General features: G+C 35.1%; 1 protein-coding gene and 1 long non-coding RNA gene across 2 annotated transcripts; one reads left to right on the top strand and one right to left on the bottom strand.

The window, feature by feature from the left end:
- The first annotated feature begins 2746 nt into the window (after positions 1 to 2746).
- Positions 2747 to 14672, top strand: LOC112511353 (LOB domain-containing protein 27). The gene is made up of 5 exons (XM_025116949.1): positions 2747 to 3050; positions 5205 to 5264; positions 13368 to 14118; positions 14285 to 14363; positions 14634 to 14672. The coding sequence occupies exons 1-5, from the start codon at positions 2747 to 2749 to the stop codon at positions 14670 to 14672; spliced, it is 1233 nt and encodes a 410-aa protein (XP_024972717.1).
- A 710-nt stretch (positions 14673 to 15382) lies between these two features.
- On the bottom strand, positions 15383 to 18664 carry LOC112511863. The gene is made up of 2 exons (XR_003069131.1): positions 18564 to 18664; positions 15383 to 15770 (listed from the first exon to the last, which is right to left on the bottom strand). It is a non-coding gene; the product is annotated as an uncharacterized LOC112511863 (long non-coding RNA).
- Positions 18665 to 19107: the final 443 nt, after the last annotated feature.

Raw genomic sequence — 19107 nt, 5'->3', positions numbered from 1 at the left:
GAGGTTTAGATTGAGAACCAGTGCTCATGAAAGATGTACTGGCCCGATTCGCCATTGAAAGAAGAAGAAAAATATGAATAAGATGAAACTGATATAATAGAGTAAAACAGGGTAACTTTACGTACTATCAGTGCCAATATTGGCATATTGGGGGCGATGAAAGAAATAACGGATTAGTTCAGATTTACGATGAAATTTCTGAAGATTGAGGAATCCAACACTTGCTTTAGTCTCTGTTTGTGGTGACATAAATCCCTCCCTACAACTCATGAATTAAGAATTCTCACAACAACAAGGTCTTGCTTTATCCGGTATCAAACGGGAGCGTTGTAAAGTTTGCTTAACCTCCAAACTTAAGATTTAAGTTTGAAACTCATTTTATTAAGTCGCACTATATGTCAACCCAAGATGCATCTTTCAGGAGTATATTTATGTACTTGCTCCTGAAGAAGAAGACTGGTGTTCTTGAGCAAATGCAGATTAATACCAATAACAGAATAAATCAAATTAGAATTTGATTCCTGCTCTGATACCAATTGTTAGGACCTTTAGATTCAGCTTGGTATTTAATCACTTACTCTGGATGAACTCTTAGAACGATTACAGTGCAGCGGAAACAATTAAATGAACAAACAGAGTAAATAATCAATCAAGAACAGATGAAGAATATGAAGAACACGAGAGAAAAGCTTCAAATGATTTTCAATTCTATTGAAAATATTGACAATTACAATACGGAAGCACACTGAATTACAAAGGCCTAAGCTGCTATTTATATTAGTTGCTAACGGTTTTTCTGACATGACCTAGACAAGTGAAATGATCTAMGYCGTTCAAATAAAGCAGATTACAAACATAGTCACGTGATAAGCACGTKCAGCTAACAGACCTAAGTAAAGCAGTGAGAAGTGGTTCTTCACAGAAGATAAACTGCAGACCCTCTGTGAGTCATCCCAGAGGCTCTGCTGGATATGACTTGTAAGCACTTGAAAACAGAGGACCATTTTCCAGAACCTCTGTGAGAGACAACAGAGGTTCTGTCATTCTTGACTTGAATGCTTTTGTATAGCTTCTGTTGTTGGTCCTCTGTGGTCTTCTGTGGTAGAACCCTTCTGTCAACACTTGCAGTAATATTTTTTCATACTTTTACATTAAATGAAATATGAGAGCTAACATTGTTAATCTTGAGTGACTTGGATAATTTTTATTTCATATCCAGTCATTGTGTCATCCGGATTTTGTCTAATCCGGTTGAAGAGTCATCCGGAGATGAGTCTAATCGTTCAAAACTTCATACGTACTTCTCGAGTGTTAGTGTATATTCTTGAGTCGAATCCGGACAACTCTTTGTCTGATAAATCTTCAATCCGGAGAACACTTTGTCCGGACAGTAATGTCAAGAGTTTTTTGTTCACCTATATAAGTTGTTATCCGATTTTCATTTCACTCTTTGCTGTTTACATTCGCTCAAGCTTTCATTCGAGACTCATCTTATCCGGACAACTTGTTGTGTTCTTCAAGATCTTATTCATCTTCATCTTAACTTTCTTTGAATCTTAATCATCCGTACTTCATTGGTTTGTTGAACATTAAAAGGTTTGTCAATTGTTATTTGGACTAAATCGATCATCATAATCATAAACTTAAATATGAATCTGGTAATAAGAACTATAAATCTGAAATTGTTAAAATCATGAATTTGGAATGTTTTGAACTTAATAATGTCCTTAAGAACTTTCACTTTTTGGACCTTAATCTATTTGGACTGTTGATTGATAGTTAATCGGATTTGATTGTGGACTTCTCTGAATGTAATTCCTTGAGTCATTTATCCGTATTAGGTTAGATTTGTGAACCTGTTATGATTTTGACCGTAAAGTTCACCGGTGAGTTGACTAGAGTTAAACTTCATTGTGTGATGGTGTCCGGATTCCTTATCCGGACGAATTTTTTTTAGTGTTATATTTTTTTAGGATTTTGTTTGTAGTATTTTTTTTATATTTGTCATAGTATATTTTTTTTGTTATTTTGTTTATAATATTAGATTTTTAAAAAAAAATATTGGTAGGTAAATTTTTTTATATTTTTTTTAGTTTAGAGTTCGATTTTTTTCTCTAAATAAAAAAAATTGATTTTTTTTTTGTTAGGGTTAGATTTTCTTTAGTTTTAATATTTTTTAGTATTTGTATTTTTTTAGTTTAGTATTTTTTTTTTTTTGTGCTTAATTTTTTTAGTATTATTTTTTTTATCTTAGTATTTTTTTTTTTAGTTTTAATTTTTTTTTAGTCTTAGTTGTTTTTAGATACTTGTTAATTTTTTAGTTAGTATTTGTTTTTGTTTTTGTTTTTGTTTTTGTTAAAAAAAATTGAAGTTGTTATTTTTTTAGTATTTTTTTTGTTCTGATTTGAACGAAAACGCTAATATCGAATTTTTTCTTAGTTTTTGGAGGAAAATTAGAAATTTTTGGCAAATCATAGTGTTAGGTTTTTGTATCATGTGTTGATATTTTGTGAAAAATTAATTCATTTGAAAATCTAATATTTTTTTCTTCCTTACAAGAAAATGGCTGAAGAAAAATATCCAAAACCCACAAAGATCTGACGAGGAAACCCATATCCCCTCGGTCAAATTAGATAACCTTTCCCAGCCTCCCCAGTCACAAAATAACGTGATCCTAGATGAAGCCATTTTTCCTCAATACCTATATCTTGACATCAAACGTAATAACCATCACTTTAACTTTGACATGCCTTGTGAATACCCCATTATCCCTGAAATCTTACGAGGACACCCGATCGCTTATTCCTTATCGGCTACGGCAGAAGTTCCTATGGTCTACTTGCAGCAATTATGGCATACACTTACCTTGTCAAAAGAAGGAGACCACTTATACTTTGAAGGGCATGTGGACGAATTCATGAGTCGTCTAACTCTAAAAAGGCTGCGGAGAATTCTAAGATTGCCAAACCCAACTGATGCTTTCGGATCACAACAATTTGATGACTTTATTTCTAACGAAGAGCTATGTCATGATATAATATATGTGTTCTGTTAACTCGTACAAATTGGGTTAAGTGAATTTTTGGAAGAATTGTGCATAACATATTTGTACCATATGCTTAACCAACTTGTACATTGGACTAGTTTTGTGTCAAACGTTGAATTTTATACCTATATTGGCATAAAGTTGAGAATCTAACTTGAAGGGTTAAAACCACCAAATAGTTAAACTATATATATATATATATATATATATATAATTAAAAAAAATTATATATATATAATTTTTTCTTTTTTTTTTAATTATATATATATGTGTGTGTGCGCACGCACATAAAATGAGAAGACGGTGATGAACCGCCTACTTCTCTCGTCTCACTCTTTCTAAAACTCTCGTCTTCTCTCTAAATTTCACGTCAAGTTATTAAGGGAATCGAGGTAACAAAGATATATTCGAAATCCACTCTTCGAACCCTTCTTAAAGTTATAAATTTCATTCATTTTTATTAGGATGTTTATGTCTAAGTTTATGGATTGACGTTGTTAAAATTATTATATATTTCATGCTTAAAATGTTATGATTGGTTAAATTGATGTAGAAATTAAAATGGTATATTATAGTTTCAATATGATTAGATTGTGAGTATATATGTTTAACCGCACACCAATTGTTCGGTTAAATGTTGAAAATAGTAAAAATGCATGATTAAGCTTAGGTTAGCGACCATTGGACTTGTTTTATTGTTTAGCATGTTGAAGTATGTTTATGGCATGTAAATGTAGCGAATCATGGAAGTTGGATCATAAAAGTTAGTCGGGAATTGCGGAATCGAATTTTACCGACAATGCAACTTCCGTACTTTGACAGTCACTCACAAACCGTAAGTCGGAATAACGTCGTATTTTGCAGTTAGAAAGACCTTACTGTATACTATAACTTTCATGAAAGGTCGAAAATCCAGTTATGACTTTAAGTTGCTCGAAACAGTGTATTTTCAGGGTTGTTTACACTATATTAGGGATTAATTTGCAATTTTGTAAAATTCATATAAAATAGATGGATGATACAAATGAGATGATTTCAAAAGCAATAGACTCACATGTTACCAACCTACAACTTTCATTTAGAAAATATAATTTGGATTGATCTCTAAGTAGGGTAAAAATGTTTAGAAATAAGAGGGACAGAAACGGTTGGAATGAAAATGCATAAGGCTAGTATTACGGTTGAGTTTTCAATTCGTATTCGGTTGTCCTTCTTAAAGTCTACGTTGTTTAAGTACATTAAGACCTAAGTAATTTTATTAGAATAATTACATTAAGATCTAAGTAGGGTAAAAATGTTTCTTTCTTTCCAAAGCGTTGTAGCTTCTAGTTTTTCCAAGCTAAGTGTTGGTCGCGTTAGGGTCTACAAGATGTGTATAACAGTTTGTAGAAGGGGGGATGAATACAAATACAGTAATCTTTTCAAATTTAAAATATATATTGATAAAAAATATCAATACAAATTTTACAAGGAGAAAAGATAAGGTAAATATAACTTATCTAAACAATCTAAGTAACACACTAGTTCTTAGCAAAGAGAAAAGATTTGATGTAAGAGATTAGAAGGATGTGAGTTCTTTCTGGGTAAGAACTATTTAGAATACTACAAAAGCAATTTTAACTTGCTTTAGAAGATAAGTGTATTGTGTTCTTAGATGTGTTCTTTTACTTATGAACATAAGTTAGGGTTCAAGATTAAGTATTAGTCGTATCTCTACATGAAGATAGAGCACATTTATTTATACCTATTGCATTAAATGCACATTTAATGCACTACGTTAGGGTTTGAACACGTGTCAAGTCTTTAGAGAAAGACTTGTCCTTTGCTACAGTGAATAGTACAAAAGCCTATTCATAAGCAGACATCTTTTCATGGAGTTGGTGGGTAGTAGAGTTAACTAATCGGCTCCGTATCATTCTATACTCTAGAAAGGGTATGGGTTTGTCCTTTGTGTGTATAAGGACAAGACAAAAACAATCTTGCTCAACAAGCTTCTTATGATCGTTGAATGTTGGAATAACCTGAAGGTCTCTTTAGCATTTGCTGAGGCTTGGGCAGTCTTCACACATATGTAGACTAGGTTGTAATCATTGAATACCGCTTCAGATCACGAACTCGTCAATCTCTAATCTTCAGTTTCTCAGCGATCACTGAAAAGACGATGTACATTACATGTTCTCAGCGATCGCTGATAGATTTATATTATATGTTCTCAGCGATCACTGAACAGACTCAGTGAAGATCGTTGGAACTGAATGACAGAAACATAAATACTTCGTATAAGGTAAAAGGGATTATCATGAAATCACTGAGAGAGATGATCAACACTTAGTTCTACAATCGCTTCAAACACCAAAGCACTTACTCAAATGCAGAATTCCATTGATGCCCTCTCCGAACGGGTATCAACATTAGAGAGTACATGCCAAGCTCAAGCCACCTATTTGAAAAGAAGGCATGATGATCAGGACGATCCTGATCACCATGAGGGGGAGGAGATAAAAAACAGAGGTCGGCTGAGTCTTCGATGGGTGTTGCGGGTGTTTCTGGGGAGTCGGAACCTGAAGAGATCAGAGAAGAAAGTCCGGTTCAAGCTGGTACGAGTGAACGGACTACAGGTCAGGAGTTAGTTATAGCGGCAGATTCAGTGATCGAGCCAATGGTTGCAAAGCCGGCGTTCTCCACTGTAGAAACAAGGTTGCTTTTGGATCTGTCTACAAACGTGGGTTTCAATGATGTATTTTCAACAAAACTAGGAGGAGTTCGAGATTATGGTGTTGACATTGACAATATTGATGGATCAGGGGACATATTCTTTGACTTCGAAGCAGACATCAATGAAGATGATCCAATCTTTTCGTTCCAGTCTGATCATCAATCCTCTCCTGAAGCTCCTACCGTAATGTCTCAAGGCGCATGCGATACCACAAAGGGGGTACCTGATCCGACAGAGATATTTTCTAAAAATTATGTACCGTTTTCTATTCGCGCCAACGTCCCAGGATTTGATAGAGCTCGAATCAGAGAACTGTATCTCGAAGACATCTACTTTGCAGTCTTCGTACGTCATCATAAAGCTCTGAGCGGAGATAAAATAATCGGAATTCTCAAGGAAACGCGTGAATATCATGTGGAGTACAAGCATTTTCTTAAAGCGAAGCGCTAGTTAATTAGTCAAGTACGCACCAGACACCGAATTGTTTCAATCAAGAGTATTGATGCCAACAAACTCGTAAGAGTCTGGTATCCAGTATACACTGTGACGAGACAAGATGGTCATATTTGGACGTTCAGTGAAGCTGATTTTCCGAACCTCTATCTCAAAGATTTGGAGCATCTATATCATGAGATTCGTGATCTAACGGTTAGAAGAAAAGGAGTGGTTCTTGGTCTTGAAGCGATCAAGAGATATCTAAAGAGTCATTTCATGTTGTCTTCGATGATTGACGTACAAATGGGTTTCGAGAGCAATCAAAAGATTGTAAACTTGAAGAGACCTAACCAAGACCTTGATGACATTGAAGGCTACCCTATGTTTCTGATACTTGAAGATCCTGAATTTGGTGTGATCTATGATGGTGTTGATAGAGCTAAGAGGTTAATGAGATTTCGCGAGCTAAATAAGTACTGTGTGCAGACGATCAAGATAATACGCAAAGCTCTTGAAAGAATTAAAGCTACTGATGACAAGGCGGCAGAACGTGATAGATGAGTCCAAGAGAAAGGTTCCTTTTGATAAGTGGTTTAGAGCTTCTGGATGAAAAGTTGCAATATCATAGTGCCTTAAGGAGGTGTGAGACAAATCTGGGATTTCGACGATCTAAATTTACATTGTCTTGAGCTTGAATCCAAAGGGGGAGAATGTTGGGTTCAATGTTGTGCTTTAATGTTGTATTCAAGCTAGTTTCTCTCATTTTGTAATAGTTTAGCCTTTATTGCTTTCGTAGTATTAATAAGTAATGCTTTGTAGTTTGTTGTGCTAATCATCATTGTTGAGAGTTAATTGTCATTAATGAGAGAATTATTGTAATCATTGAAGAATTCAATACAAAATCATTTGGGTTAAAATTCTCTCTACTTGTTCATCTTATTCTTACAAGATTTATCTGATTCGGTGATATTTTGGGACAATCAGAAACACTTTAAAGTCTTTATGGGCAGCAAAGGCTAGAAATAGTCGAATAGCTTCGAATCTAGCCACTGGTGTGAAAGTTTCATCATAGTCGATTCCTTCTTATCTGTAACCCTGAGCAAAAAGACGAGACTTGTTGCGGGTCACAACTCCTTGTTCGTCTAACTTATTGCGAAAAACCCACTTGGTGCCTACATAGTTTTGTCATATGGACGTGGGACAAGGTACCAGACATTGTTCCTATAAAGTTCAATGAGTTCCTCTTGCATGGCAATGACCCAACTAGGGTCGGAGATAGCCTCATTAATTTTCTTGGGTTCAACTAAAGATAGAAAGTAGACAAAAAGACAGATATTACCTAGACCTCGACGTGTCTGAATACCTGTACTTGGATCACCAAAAATTTGATGTATTGGATAGTCTTTAGTCCATCGCTGAACTGACAGGGGATTATCATCTGAGGTTAGATGTTCAGGTAAAGAGAATGAGGCTTCAGCAACAGATTCTTCAGCAATAGGTTGGATTGCTAAAGGAGACTCAGATCAATTCGACAACTGATAAAGGTTCTGAAGCTGAAGGGTTTTCAGCAATTGAAAGATCAGTGTTTGAAGTAAAAGGGGGTAAGTGACTAATGGGCACTGCAACAATCCCTGAAGAGGATTCGCCTTGGTTATTAGTCACGTCTGGAATAATATATGAATCGTCATCAGCTTCTCAGGAAGCTTCAGGTTGTCCATAGTGAGGATCATCCAGCTTTATAATTCTTCATCATCATCATACATGTGTTTAGAATGAGCTGATTGAGATTCATCAAAGGTGACGTGAATAGTTTCTTCAATATATTTTCGTCATTTGTTGAATACTCTGAAGAATTTGGATACTAAAGAATATCCAAGAAAGATTCTTTCATCAGCTTCGGGATCAAACTTTCCAAGTTGGTCTCTGTTGTTGAGAATATAACAAGTGCAACCAAATATATGAAGAAAGCTAAGAGAAGGCTTTCTTCTATGGAAAAGTTCATAAGTTGTCTTCTTGAATCTCTTGACGATCAGAGATCGATTTTGAGTAAAGAAAGCAATATTGACAGCTTCAGCCCAGAATTGAGTAGGAAGATGGGATTTGTGAGCATGGATCGAGCAACATCAATGATTGTTCGATTTCTTCTTTCAGCAACTCTGTTTTGTTGAGTTCTCACAGATGCAAAGTTGTGTAAGATTCCCTTGTTCTCAAAGAAGCTATCAACAGCACAATTCTTGAACTCAGTACCGTGATCACTCCTTATAAATCATACTTTGATTTTGTTTAGTACTTCTATGTGTTTGATGAACGAAATGATTTCTTCAGGTGCATCACTTTTAGATCTAAGAAAGAAGACTCGAGTATACCTGGAATACTCATCAACAATGACAAGTGTATATTTCTTTCCAGCTATTGATTGCATGTTGACTGGACCAAATATATCCATGTGTAATAACTGAAGTGGAGAAGTCAATGAAGAAACTTGCTTGGATTTGAAGCTAGCCGTTGTCTGCTTTCCCTTTTCATATGCTGAGCAAAGAGATTCATTTGCAAAGAAGTGTTGAAGAAGGCCAGTGACAAGATCTTTTCGAGACAACTCATTCAGCGTCTGGAAGTTGAGATGAGAAAGTCATTTGTGCCATAACCAGTTGATGTCTGAAGAGGCTTTAGATAGAAAATAATTATTCTCAATTAGAGTAGAATCTATGTTGATAATATACACATTCTCCAAACGAGAGCCTGTAAGAGCAACCTTGTCATCTTTGTCAAAGACATAACATTAAGGGGCTGTTTGTTTTTAATAAAAAAGCTCTTAATGTCCTCTTAAGTCTGAATCGGTCAGACATAAGAGGATTCAATGTGTTTGTTTTTTTTTTCAATTAAGAGCTTAAAAGCTCTTATTAGGTCTAAAAATTTAAGTGGTTGCGAAACCTCTTATTACCTCTTATTTCAAATCGTCGCCTACCTACTCTGATCTCTTTGCGCTCGATTTCTCTAGATCAACTCTTCTGTCTCAATCTCTCATCTCTCAACTTTGTCAACTGTTGATCCATATCAACTCTCGATCTCTCATCTTCAAACTTCAGATTTCAGACGCAAAAAACAAACAGTCTGACTGATTCAGATTTCATACTTCAGCACAACCTCTTAAAAATCATAAGTGAATTCAGACTTCAGACTTCAGCACCTCTTAAAAAACAAACGCCGCCTAATTCTTAGAAAATTTCACTGTGAAATCTTTATCATACAACTGACTAATGCTAATGAGATTATGCTTCAGCCCTTCAACGTATGCAACACGTTTGAAAACGAAAAAGTGATTACGTACGCTTCACGCCAACTCAAACCCTATGAGGTAAAACACCTTACTCATGAATCATGATCGTGAGTTGGCAACAGTCGTTTTTGCACTCAAAATATGGTGTCACTATCTATACGGTGAGACTTGTGATATATTTACTGATCACAAAAGCATGAAGTAACTTCTTAAAGACTACGACATTCGGATTCAATATCATCCATGCAAAGCAAATGTTGTCGCCAATGCCCTTACCCGTAAAAGCATTGGTAGTGTATTGTCCTTAACTTTTCAGCCCCATATTACTTCAGATCTGGAACATATAGGTATCGCTTTGTGCTATGGTGGTGGAAATGAAGTTTTGTCTAGTCTGACGGTTGAATCAACTCTTGTTTCTCATATCAAAGAGGCTCAACAACATGATAGAGAACTTTAAGCTATCTTACAAAAGGCTAAAAGATGATTTTTGCTCAGATTTTCGAGTTGATGATAAAGGTACTATCTAGTTCCATATTCGACTTTATGTACCTGACAATCCTAACTCGAGGAAGCAGTTTTGAGCGAAGCCATATTTTTTCTCGATTCATTCCGGATCCACTAAAATGTACCGAGATCTAAAACAATATTTTGATGGAAAGGTATGAAACGAGATATAAATGAATACGTGGCAAAGTGTCATACTTGCAAGAAAGTGAAGATCGAGCATCAGCAGGCTAGCAGATTGTTACAACCATTAGATTTTCCAATTTGGAAATGAGAATATATCTTTGTGATTTTGTGACAAGACTGCCAAAAGCACAAAGACGACATAATGCTATTTGGGTAGTAGTTGACCATTTGACAAAGTCGGCTAATTTCCTACCTATACAAGGGATGCACCCTGTGAGTAAATTGCCCGACCTATTATATCAGAAAATTGTGATATTGCATGGCATGTTAGTTTCTATCACATTGGATCGAACATCTTGATTACGGAAAGTCTTCATCAAGCCTAGGGTACGAGATTGACTATGAGGTCCGCTTTTCATCCACAAAAAGATAGTCAGACTGAAAGAACTATTCAAACCCTAGAAGATATGTTATGGGCTTGTGCTCTTGAGTGGTCCGATGATTGGGACGAGTCTCTATAACTTGTGGATTTCGCATATAACAAAAATAGCTGGCAAGCCAGTATTAGCATGGCCCCGTGTGAAGCTTTATACGTCAGAAATGTAGAACAAAAAATTTGGCATCTATGGATAACAGAAGGGAAAATTGTATTTCCAACTTTAGGTTGATTCATATTTTAAGGAATCAACTTTCTAAACCTTCATTTTGGGGTCTAAAAGCAAACTTTACAAATGATTTAAAACCCAAATAAACTACTAAATTCTAATGGTTACAATTTGCTGAAATATATTTTTTACAGTATTTGTAAATTAACAACTCCATATTTTTAGTTATATGGCAATATTTTTCTCTATAGATTTAAATATTAAATGTTTTTTGTATTACTTACCCTTTTCTTTAGGGGTGTGTAGAAAATCAATCGATCCAATTGAAATCGATTGATCCAATTAGAATTTGACCGACCATAATTGAATATACAATTGTAATTGGATCGAATCGGATTGAAATTTTCAACATCCAATCTGGATCGGTCGGTTCTCGGATGGCAGTCTAGAACTGACCAAAATAGAATCGAACCGATCAACATCTAATTACTCATCCAATAAATCATCCGATGACCATCCAGTTGTCCATCCAACCATTATCCAATTCATCCAATTAATTTATTTTCAAATTGCTTAAATCGGAATTTGTTTTATGTGAGACTTTGAATTTTTAACTTCCCTTGTGTTGGTTTTAACACATATAATAAGTGATTAATTAATTTGCATCATTGTTAGAGAATTGGATTGAATTAACACATTGGATGAATCCAATCTCATCGGATCATCCATTGGATATCTGATGGATATCCAATGAAAGTATCAAATGGATGAAAATGAACCTATCCAATCATCCATTAGATTGGATTGGATCGGATCGGTTATCCAATGTTAATCGGATCGGATCAATTGACAAAATCCAACATTCAATGAATGATTGGAAAGGTTCGGTTCCCCTCACATCCAATGGATGTCAACCGATGAACAGACCTACTTTTTTTTTACCTTATCTGCATCAACACCGAGAAAAAGAAACAAAATAAATCTAAAACCAAACACACATCGGAGTAATGGTAAGGCAAAGCACGAATAGGGGTGTTCAAAAAAAACCGTTGAACCGCTCAAACCGGTCAAACCAAGTCAAATCGAACCGTTTTTGGCGGTTTGAACGGTCTGGCAGTTTGGTCTGGTTTGAAAAATAACAAAACCGGGCAGTCCAATCCGGTCTGGAACCTTTTTTGGGGGGTTTGGACCAAACCGACCGCCAAATATGTATGTATATATATATATATATATATACAATATATATTAGTATTAACAAACTCAACTTTTTTAACTTATGGGTTATGACCCAAATATATCCTTAAACTCAACATAAAGCCAGACATCTAACATAATCAAATCCAAAAGAATCGCGGCCTAAAAATCCCTAAATCAGTAAACAAATCGACACATTTGACATTGACGTTCTCCAAATTTTGAAATCCCTCAAGAACTCTATCAATCTATCGATCTTTTCTAATCCATGGTTTGATTTCGGCACACATCATCAAGACATCAACCAAGTGATTCAACCAACTAAGATTTGTCTTTAATTTTGTTTGGTCAAGAATTGAAGGTTGTGAAATCGTGGATTTTGTTACTCAATATTCACAATGAAGTTGTTACTTTGTTGATTTCTTTGTTTTCTAATATGTATTTTATATTTATTTGTTTGGACTTTGGATTGTTTGAATTTTGGACTCAAAAGCTACTTAATTATTACATTTATTTGTTTGGATATTTTGTTTTGTTAAAATAGATATTTAATCTAAAATTCTAAATTATATATGTTTTTAAGTTTAATATTTAAAGTCCATTAAAGGCTCAACCCGCCTAAACCAGTCAGACTAGACCGTCTTTTCGTGATCTGTCTGGCACTTGATGTCAAACCGCTCGGTTTGAAAATTTTATAAACCGCAATTACGGTTTGCTTTGTGGTCCGAGGGGTTAAACCGCCCAAACCGGACTGCGAACACCCCTAATCACTAATATCTTGGTCAAATTTCATATTTAATGTAGACAGTCATGGTATCACTGAATGCCACTTCGGACATTAGTAGACCATCTATTTCTTCAACTTTATCTTTGATATCACTTTTGATGTGTGTTTGTCATTAAGGAAACTTAAGCTCTATAATTACAAGAGATGTTCAGCAATCATCGAACAGATTCATATACAAGTTGATCGTTGAAACTATAATAAAGTAGAACTAAGTATTTCAATGTATGTATGTATGTATATGTATGTATGTATATGTATGTATATATATATATATGTATGTATATATATATATATATGTATATATATATATAAGAGACGAGACCCAGAGTGAAGTGAGTCTGACGCTGACCACCACACAATCAAATTCAAATCTCTCCTTACGAATGTTCCCAAATGGTCAACCACCTACAAACAAACTCCCTCTTAATTCGCACTCTACTTTTACTTGGTCTCTTTCTCCACCAAATTAATCCTCATTAATTAATTAATTAATTAATTACTCATAATAATAATAATAATAATAATAATAATAATATATTATCATTTTTATTATTATTATCAGAGAGACTCCTCCCTCCCTCCCTCCCTCGATGCCCCCATTCTTCTTCTCTTCCCACTCCCACCCATCACCATATCATTTCTCTAACTACCCCACCATACATACATACAATAGAAACAAATTATGACCCTCAAGGGCGGCACCAGCCAAGCCTGCGCTGCCTGCAAATACCAACGAAAAAGGTGCACCCCTGAGTGTGCACTCGCCCCCCACTTCCGCCCCGAACACACGGAGATTTTCAAGAATGCTCACAAGCTCTTTGGTGTCAGGAAAATCCTCAGAATTCTCGAAAAGATCGACCCCTCTCAGAAAACCGAAGCCATGCGCTCCATTATCTACCAAGCCAACATGCGAGACCGTTTCCCCGTTCATGGTTGCTTGGGCGAAATCTATCATTTACAGTACCAAATTAGGCAAGCTGAAAAGGAGCTTTATGCTGTTTTATCTCACCTCCACTTTTATAAACAACAATCACCACAACAAGAGATCACCATCGACTCGTCACCTGAATCGCAACTCGGAATGGGTCTCCAGCAATCTGCTGCTAATGGCCTCACACTTTTTCAACATCAACAGCAATTTCTTCCTGTTGCACCCTTCTTTGATCAATCTTATAACAATAACAATCATTCTGGAATTCATTTTGATTCCATGTCCAACACGGGTAATGATGGTATGTGGCTTCAGCAAACATACTGCAATCAGAATGATGGCAAGACTCTAGTGGCATTACAATCTCAGTTGCTCAACACACAGCCATGGACTATCCAAGAAGAAGTTACTCATGATTATGATGAAATCTATCCTTTCTTCGATACGATTGATGACACTCAATCGTATATAGATTCTAAGGATGCCAATGAGTCAAGGTATATGCATGCATGCATGCATGCACTTTTCGATCTACGTGTTTTTTTGGTAGTGATGCATGCTAATGACCTTTATATAATTCATACACATAAACTCCAAATGTTAAAAGCATCTCATATAATGTTGGTGGTTCGTTTCTAATTCTTGGTTTAAATTCGTTTACAGCTCGGAATCGTCATTAAAAGAGACCACACAGTCTGTTCAGCATGTTGCAGGGAATAAATTAAAGCGTGCTGAACTCCAAGTAAATAAGTATAGCTTAGTATGACACTACAAGGGAACTAATTTTTAGTATGTATTCATCGATAAATATACACTATATAAATCTCATCAAAATATGTATATTGTCAATGAGTTGAATACATTCATCAATAAATATACATTAATAAATTAGTTCCCTGGCTTTCAGCAACTTTGCAGTTCTCATTTGAACCGTGCTCTAATAAGTCTAAATGTATATTCTTAACAATTAAGGCGGCTTCATCTTAACTCTTTGTCTGAATTCAATGTGCAGCTTGGAATCGTGAGTGAAGATTACCAGGCAACTGTTTAGATGAGTTCAGAGAACAAAAGTACACAGCTAAAAGAGTGCCTTCTTCTACTCTGCTATAGCCAGCCAGATAAATAAAGTAAGGCGATAAAATTAGCAGTGGTTTACTATAATTTTGTTTTCTTTACTTCCTTTCTCTTTTTTTTCCTAGTGGTTTTCCGGGATTATATCATCGAGTATATTCAACAAAATTGAGGGTTGTTTTCTTAGATTGTTCTATTTGTATGTTCTCTTTTTTAGGCGGCTTTGAGCATCTTTATTTTTGTTCCATAATTGACAATTTGCATATACTGTATGTTTATGCTTTCATAAATGAATACATATTCTAATAGTACCAAAATCTGACCCAACAATTCATACTACTATACCATGTATGTTTGCATACATGAAAAAAGTTGCTAAAAATCTACTTATCAAAGCTTATATGGTTATCCACTAAGATTGCTTCGGTTACTATTCTATGACTCAATTGCTATATCCTCATCACCCTTCTGAAAAAGTTCTCATGGCTTGCAATCTTTCCATTGCACCGGCTTAAAGTTATCTACGTATCTATCTGTAAGTCTTTTCCAGTAAGAATTAGATGCATCGCATTTACACCATTTTTCTACAATTCTCTATTTGTGGGTCTCACCTTCATTTCTGAACAACTGGGACGAATAGGAATTAAAATTTGAGTATGTGTTGTGTTTCAAAGAACAATATATGTATCTGCAGTTATTCAAAGAATGGAATTACAACTATTGGAAAGCCAATCTAAGTCATACAAAGATCTCTACAGAACAGGACATGGTAGAATTTAGTCAAAGAGGCCATGTCTTGTAGGAACCACAATGGAAGCATATGTGAGTGATACTGCCAATAGAAGAACTCGATTTTTGACATAATCATTGCTTAACACTTTTGAAAAGTGATCTGAATATGCACCTGACACAAAGGGTTTGTTGTTTTATGCATCCAAAAGAGAGCATCTGACTTTGTATCTTATCATGTTTCAAGATTGCATATAATATATTCTACCCGAGTCTGGCCACTATGCATATCTGGAATTTTTCTTCAGCCAACTTTGCATCCTTGTCCCAAAGCACTCCTGGAAGTATTCTGAAGTAATGCAAGAGTTAGGAGTCCAGTTGGGTGAAAACAATCAAGTTTGCAGTAATAGAAGAAACCCTTAAAAAATTGTTTCATAAGTCATGGATCTTCACGGAAATAGTCTCTCTAGGACTCTACCCCTAGAGATAGAGGTATGGTACGCGTACATCATACCCTCCCCGGACCCTCCATCCTGGTGGGATATACCGGGTTCGTTTGGTTTAGAATAAGCCTTAATCATTATCTGCTGACCTGGCTTGATAAAAACATCTCTAAGTGTCTTTTCTTCTTATTATCATCCATCCTACTAGCTTTTCGATATGGTGCAATATAAATAGATTGGAAATTCCCCCGGAGGAAACTAATTATCTGACACTGTATGTGATGGGCAATCTGATCAGGGAACTCTTATTTATATCAAGAAACAAGGACACTCTCACACTGCAGCAACGGACTTCCTCAGAGGCACATCATGTGTTACCACTTATTCCTTCAAAAGACAGCCAGTTTTAACAGTTTAGGAGTGGGAATTACTAGGCATGGAAACATAGCAATTGGTGAGATGATTTACCTGAAGTTATAATAAAATCTTAGATTTGAGAATAGAACTGACTAACTGGGATTGCTTGGGATGATCAATAGCTAAATTCCAAAGACAGGGACACTCGCTGTTGGATTCATAGTCAATCGTGGATTTGTGGATGCAGCTTATTCCTACTTTTCTCATGCATTTGATGAGAGGCAACTATAAAATTAAAAGATCAAAAATCTTTGAGGTCATTCCCATTTTCTTCGTGATCTATCTGACAAAATGCATCAATGAACAAGGTAGATATGACAATTTCCCAGAAGAGAACACTGGACATAAGTGAGGTAACCTTTAACTAGTCCAAGAAGATTTTTCGGATGTGTGTTTATTTAGACCATTGAGCACATTAACCACAATCCTGTGGCATTAGTTACACAGGGAGTAAGTTTCATTGATGTTAAAAGCGAAGATGTTTGGAAAACCCTTTTAGCATTCCATCCCCATATGTAAGCTAGTCAATCTTTAACTTGTGGACTCAGTTACTGTTTAAACTCAAAGTTGCATATTTGATCTTCTCATAAGCCAGACATTGAAAAAAGAACCATCATGATCTGGTTTAATTAATTTAAAGTATAGATGGACTTGTATAGATAGTACTGTCATAATACCTGCATGCGGGCCTATGACTATGACTTGCTACATATTAGCTAGTTTAGTCATGGGAAGTATGGTCCTGATTCTTGAAAGCACCATCAGCAAGAGTCACTGAAGCGGTTTCACATCTTCTAGAACTTTATCCAGGGTTAGAAGAGAAAAGAAATATAAATATGATATAAAACCTTAAAAGACGGTGAGTGCATTGGATGAACAAATGGAAGGCTAGTGGTGAGAATGTCCTTGTGATATAGTGAAAGAAACCTTGATATGCAGAGGATTGATATTCATGTAACGGAAACAGTTTTCCAACAGTTGACATAGAGAAGCCAGGGCAGTCTTAGCCAAATTCAATACACAATGAGTAAAAGACTATCTGATGCATGCAGCAAATTTGTAAATTCAGTTCAGAGGTGAAGTTATGGAAAAACCAATGTTTTTAGGATTTTTCACAAAGAAGTTAAAGCATCCCTTAAAGCAGATCCACCATGGCTGGAAAGACAATAAACACCTTAGAAATTATTAAAAGAAAGTTTAAAATGTCGTCGTAAGTGGCTCTTTCAAGACAACAGAGGATACACCAATGTTCCAATATAAGCAGCGATCAAGAAATGCAAACAAACGTGAAAGACGTTAGATCAGACAGGAAAGTTTCTATTTAGAGATTATTGTGCTGACTAGTATCCACCTAGAAAATACGATCTTTTGTGCAAAATAAACTTTAGCTAAGCAATTATCAGAACTAGGTCTAACAGTTGTTTGACATCAGGATTGAAGTTCTTTAACAGACAATTGCAGCATATTGGTGGTAATGATGGTAGTGATGGGTTGATTACTCTAATTTCCTCCATTAAGAACACCACATCAACTTATTGTCCCATTTCAGAAATGTATCTACATTTATTTGGTACCCTTCAGAGCATGAGTGTGGTGCTACTTGTTTAACATTTTAACACACTTGTTAGAATGTAAATCCAAAAAAAAGCAGGACCATTTAAGGTGATCACTCCCTTTAACAGGGGTCAGTAATAAGCTTAGCTAATTTAGTACACATCTCTGTAGTATAAGCTTTACATAAATGCAGAGTCTGGGATATCTCATCTGTAGTGATATCTTTAAGTGAATATTAGAGCATCTCCCTACATTCATTCAGACCATTCTTGTAACTAATGTAAGGAGCCAAAACCAAAAACAAAACATCACTCAGATGCACTCCCTACATTGGCTGGCCACAATATAACTACATTATTTCATTGTTATTTCTTTTATTAATATTTAGAAAATGTTAAAAACATCTATTAAGGTAAACATTGAATAATTAACACTAACAATGTAGGGAGCATGGTTTGAAGATACACCACGTTTCTTTTAAAGGTCATCTGCTCTAATTAAAGGCCATCCACCCTAAAATTCGGAATTCTTACAATGTGCAACCATATTTACCAGATAAAAAGGTGAAAATCACAAGTATATGAAGAGAAATTCAAAATCTACAAGTAAATCACAGTACAGCATTTCGAATAATGAAATTCTGGATGTTAATTATCATATACGGAGTGGTTAGAAAATAAAAGAAGTTGAAGAAACATCGACATACATCGGAGTAAAACAACAAATACCTCATCTTCGAGGGCGGAGATCCTGAATGAAGTCACGACTGTTGATCCTGCTGTCGGAGACTCTGGCTTGATACCATATTGAAGACCAATATGATATGGAAGTGCAACAGCAATAAGATGAGAGGTTGGTGAACCTACCTTATTTGAATTTGGTGGCCATTTCAACGCCAAAGCCTAGCGCGCTCTTTGCTCTTTTTTTTCCGCTTAAATTAAATTAGGAGTGTGTTTGGGATTATTTATTACTTATCTCTATCTATATTATATTATAAAGTATTTTATAAAAATTATTAAAAATATTTTTTATGCATAAAGTATTGTATATTAATACATATTATTACTTAAAATTCAAGATTATAAGTAAATTATGTGTAAGTACAACTTATTAAAACTTCATATTTGAATTTGTGTAACTAACTACGGATAAATATAATTAAATAGAGAATAAATATCTCATTTTAAAATATAAAAAATCTAAAATATAATTAAGATAATTATTGAATTCTAACTAAATAATTAAGTATTATCTTTATAAAAAATTATATTA

The sequence above is a fragment of the Cynara cardunculus genome (genome assembly GCF_001531365.2).
Source record: "Cynara cardunculus var. scolymus isolate 2C chromosome LG 4, CcrdV1, whole genome shotgun sequence".
Classification (NCBI taxonomy): Eukaryota; Viridiplantae; Streptophyta; class Magnoliopsida; order Asterales; family Asteraceae; genus Cynara; species Cynara cardunculus.
The sequence above is the reverse complement of the archived record's forward strand: the minus strand, read 5'-3'. Positions and strand labels throughout refer to the sequence as shown.

Excerpts from the sequence above, each read along its gene's own strand:
- LOC112511353 (XM_025116949.1), top strand. The coding sequence starts at position 2,747 with ATGCCTTGTGAATACCCCATTATCCCTGAAATCTTACGAGGACACCCG. Across the intron at positions 3,051-5,204 it reads TGATATAATATATGTGTTCT|ACGATGTACATTACATGTTC; the intron begins GTTAACTCGTAC and ends ATCACTGAAAAG. Across the intron at positions 5,265-13,367 it reads TATATTATATGTTCTCAGCG|AAATTATGACCCTCAAGGGC; the intron begins ATCACTGAACAG and ends TACAATAGAAAC.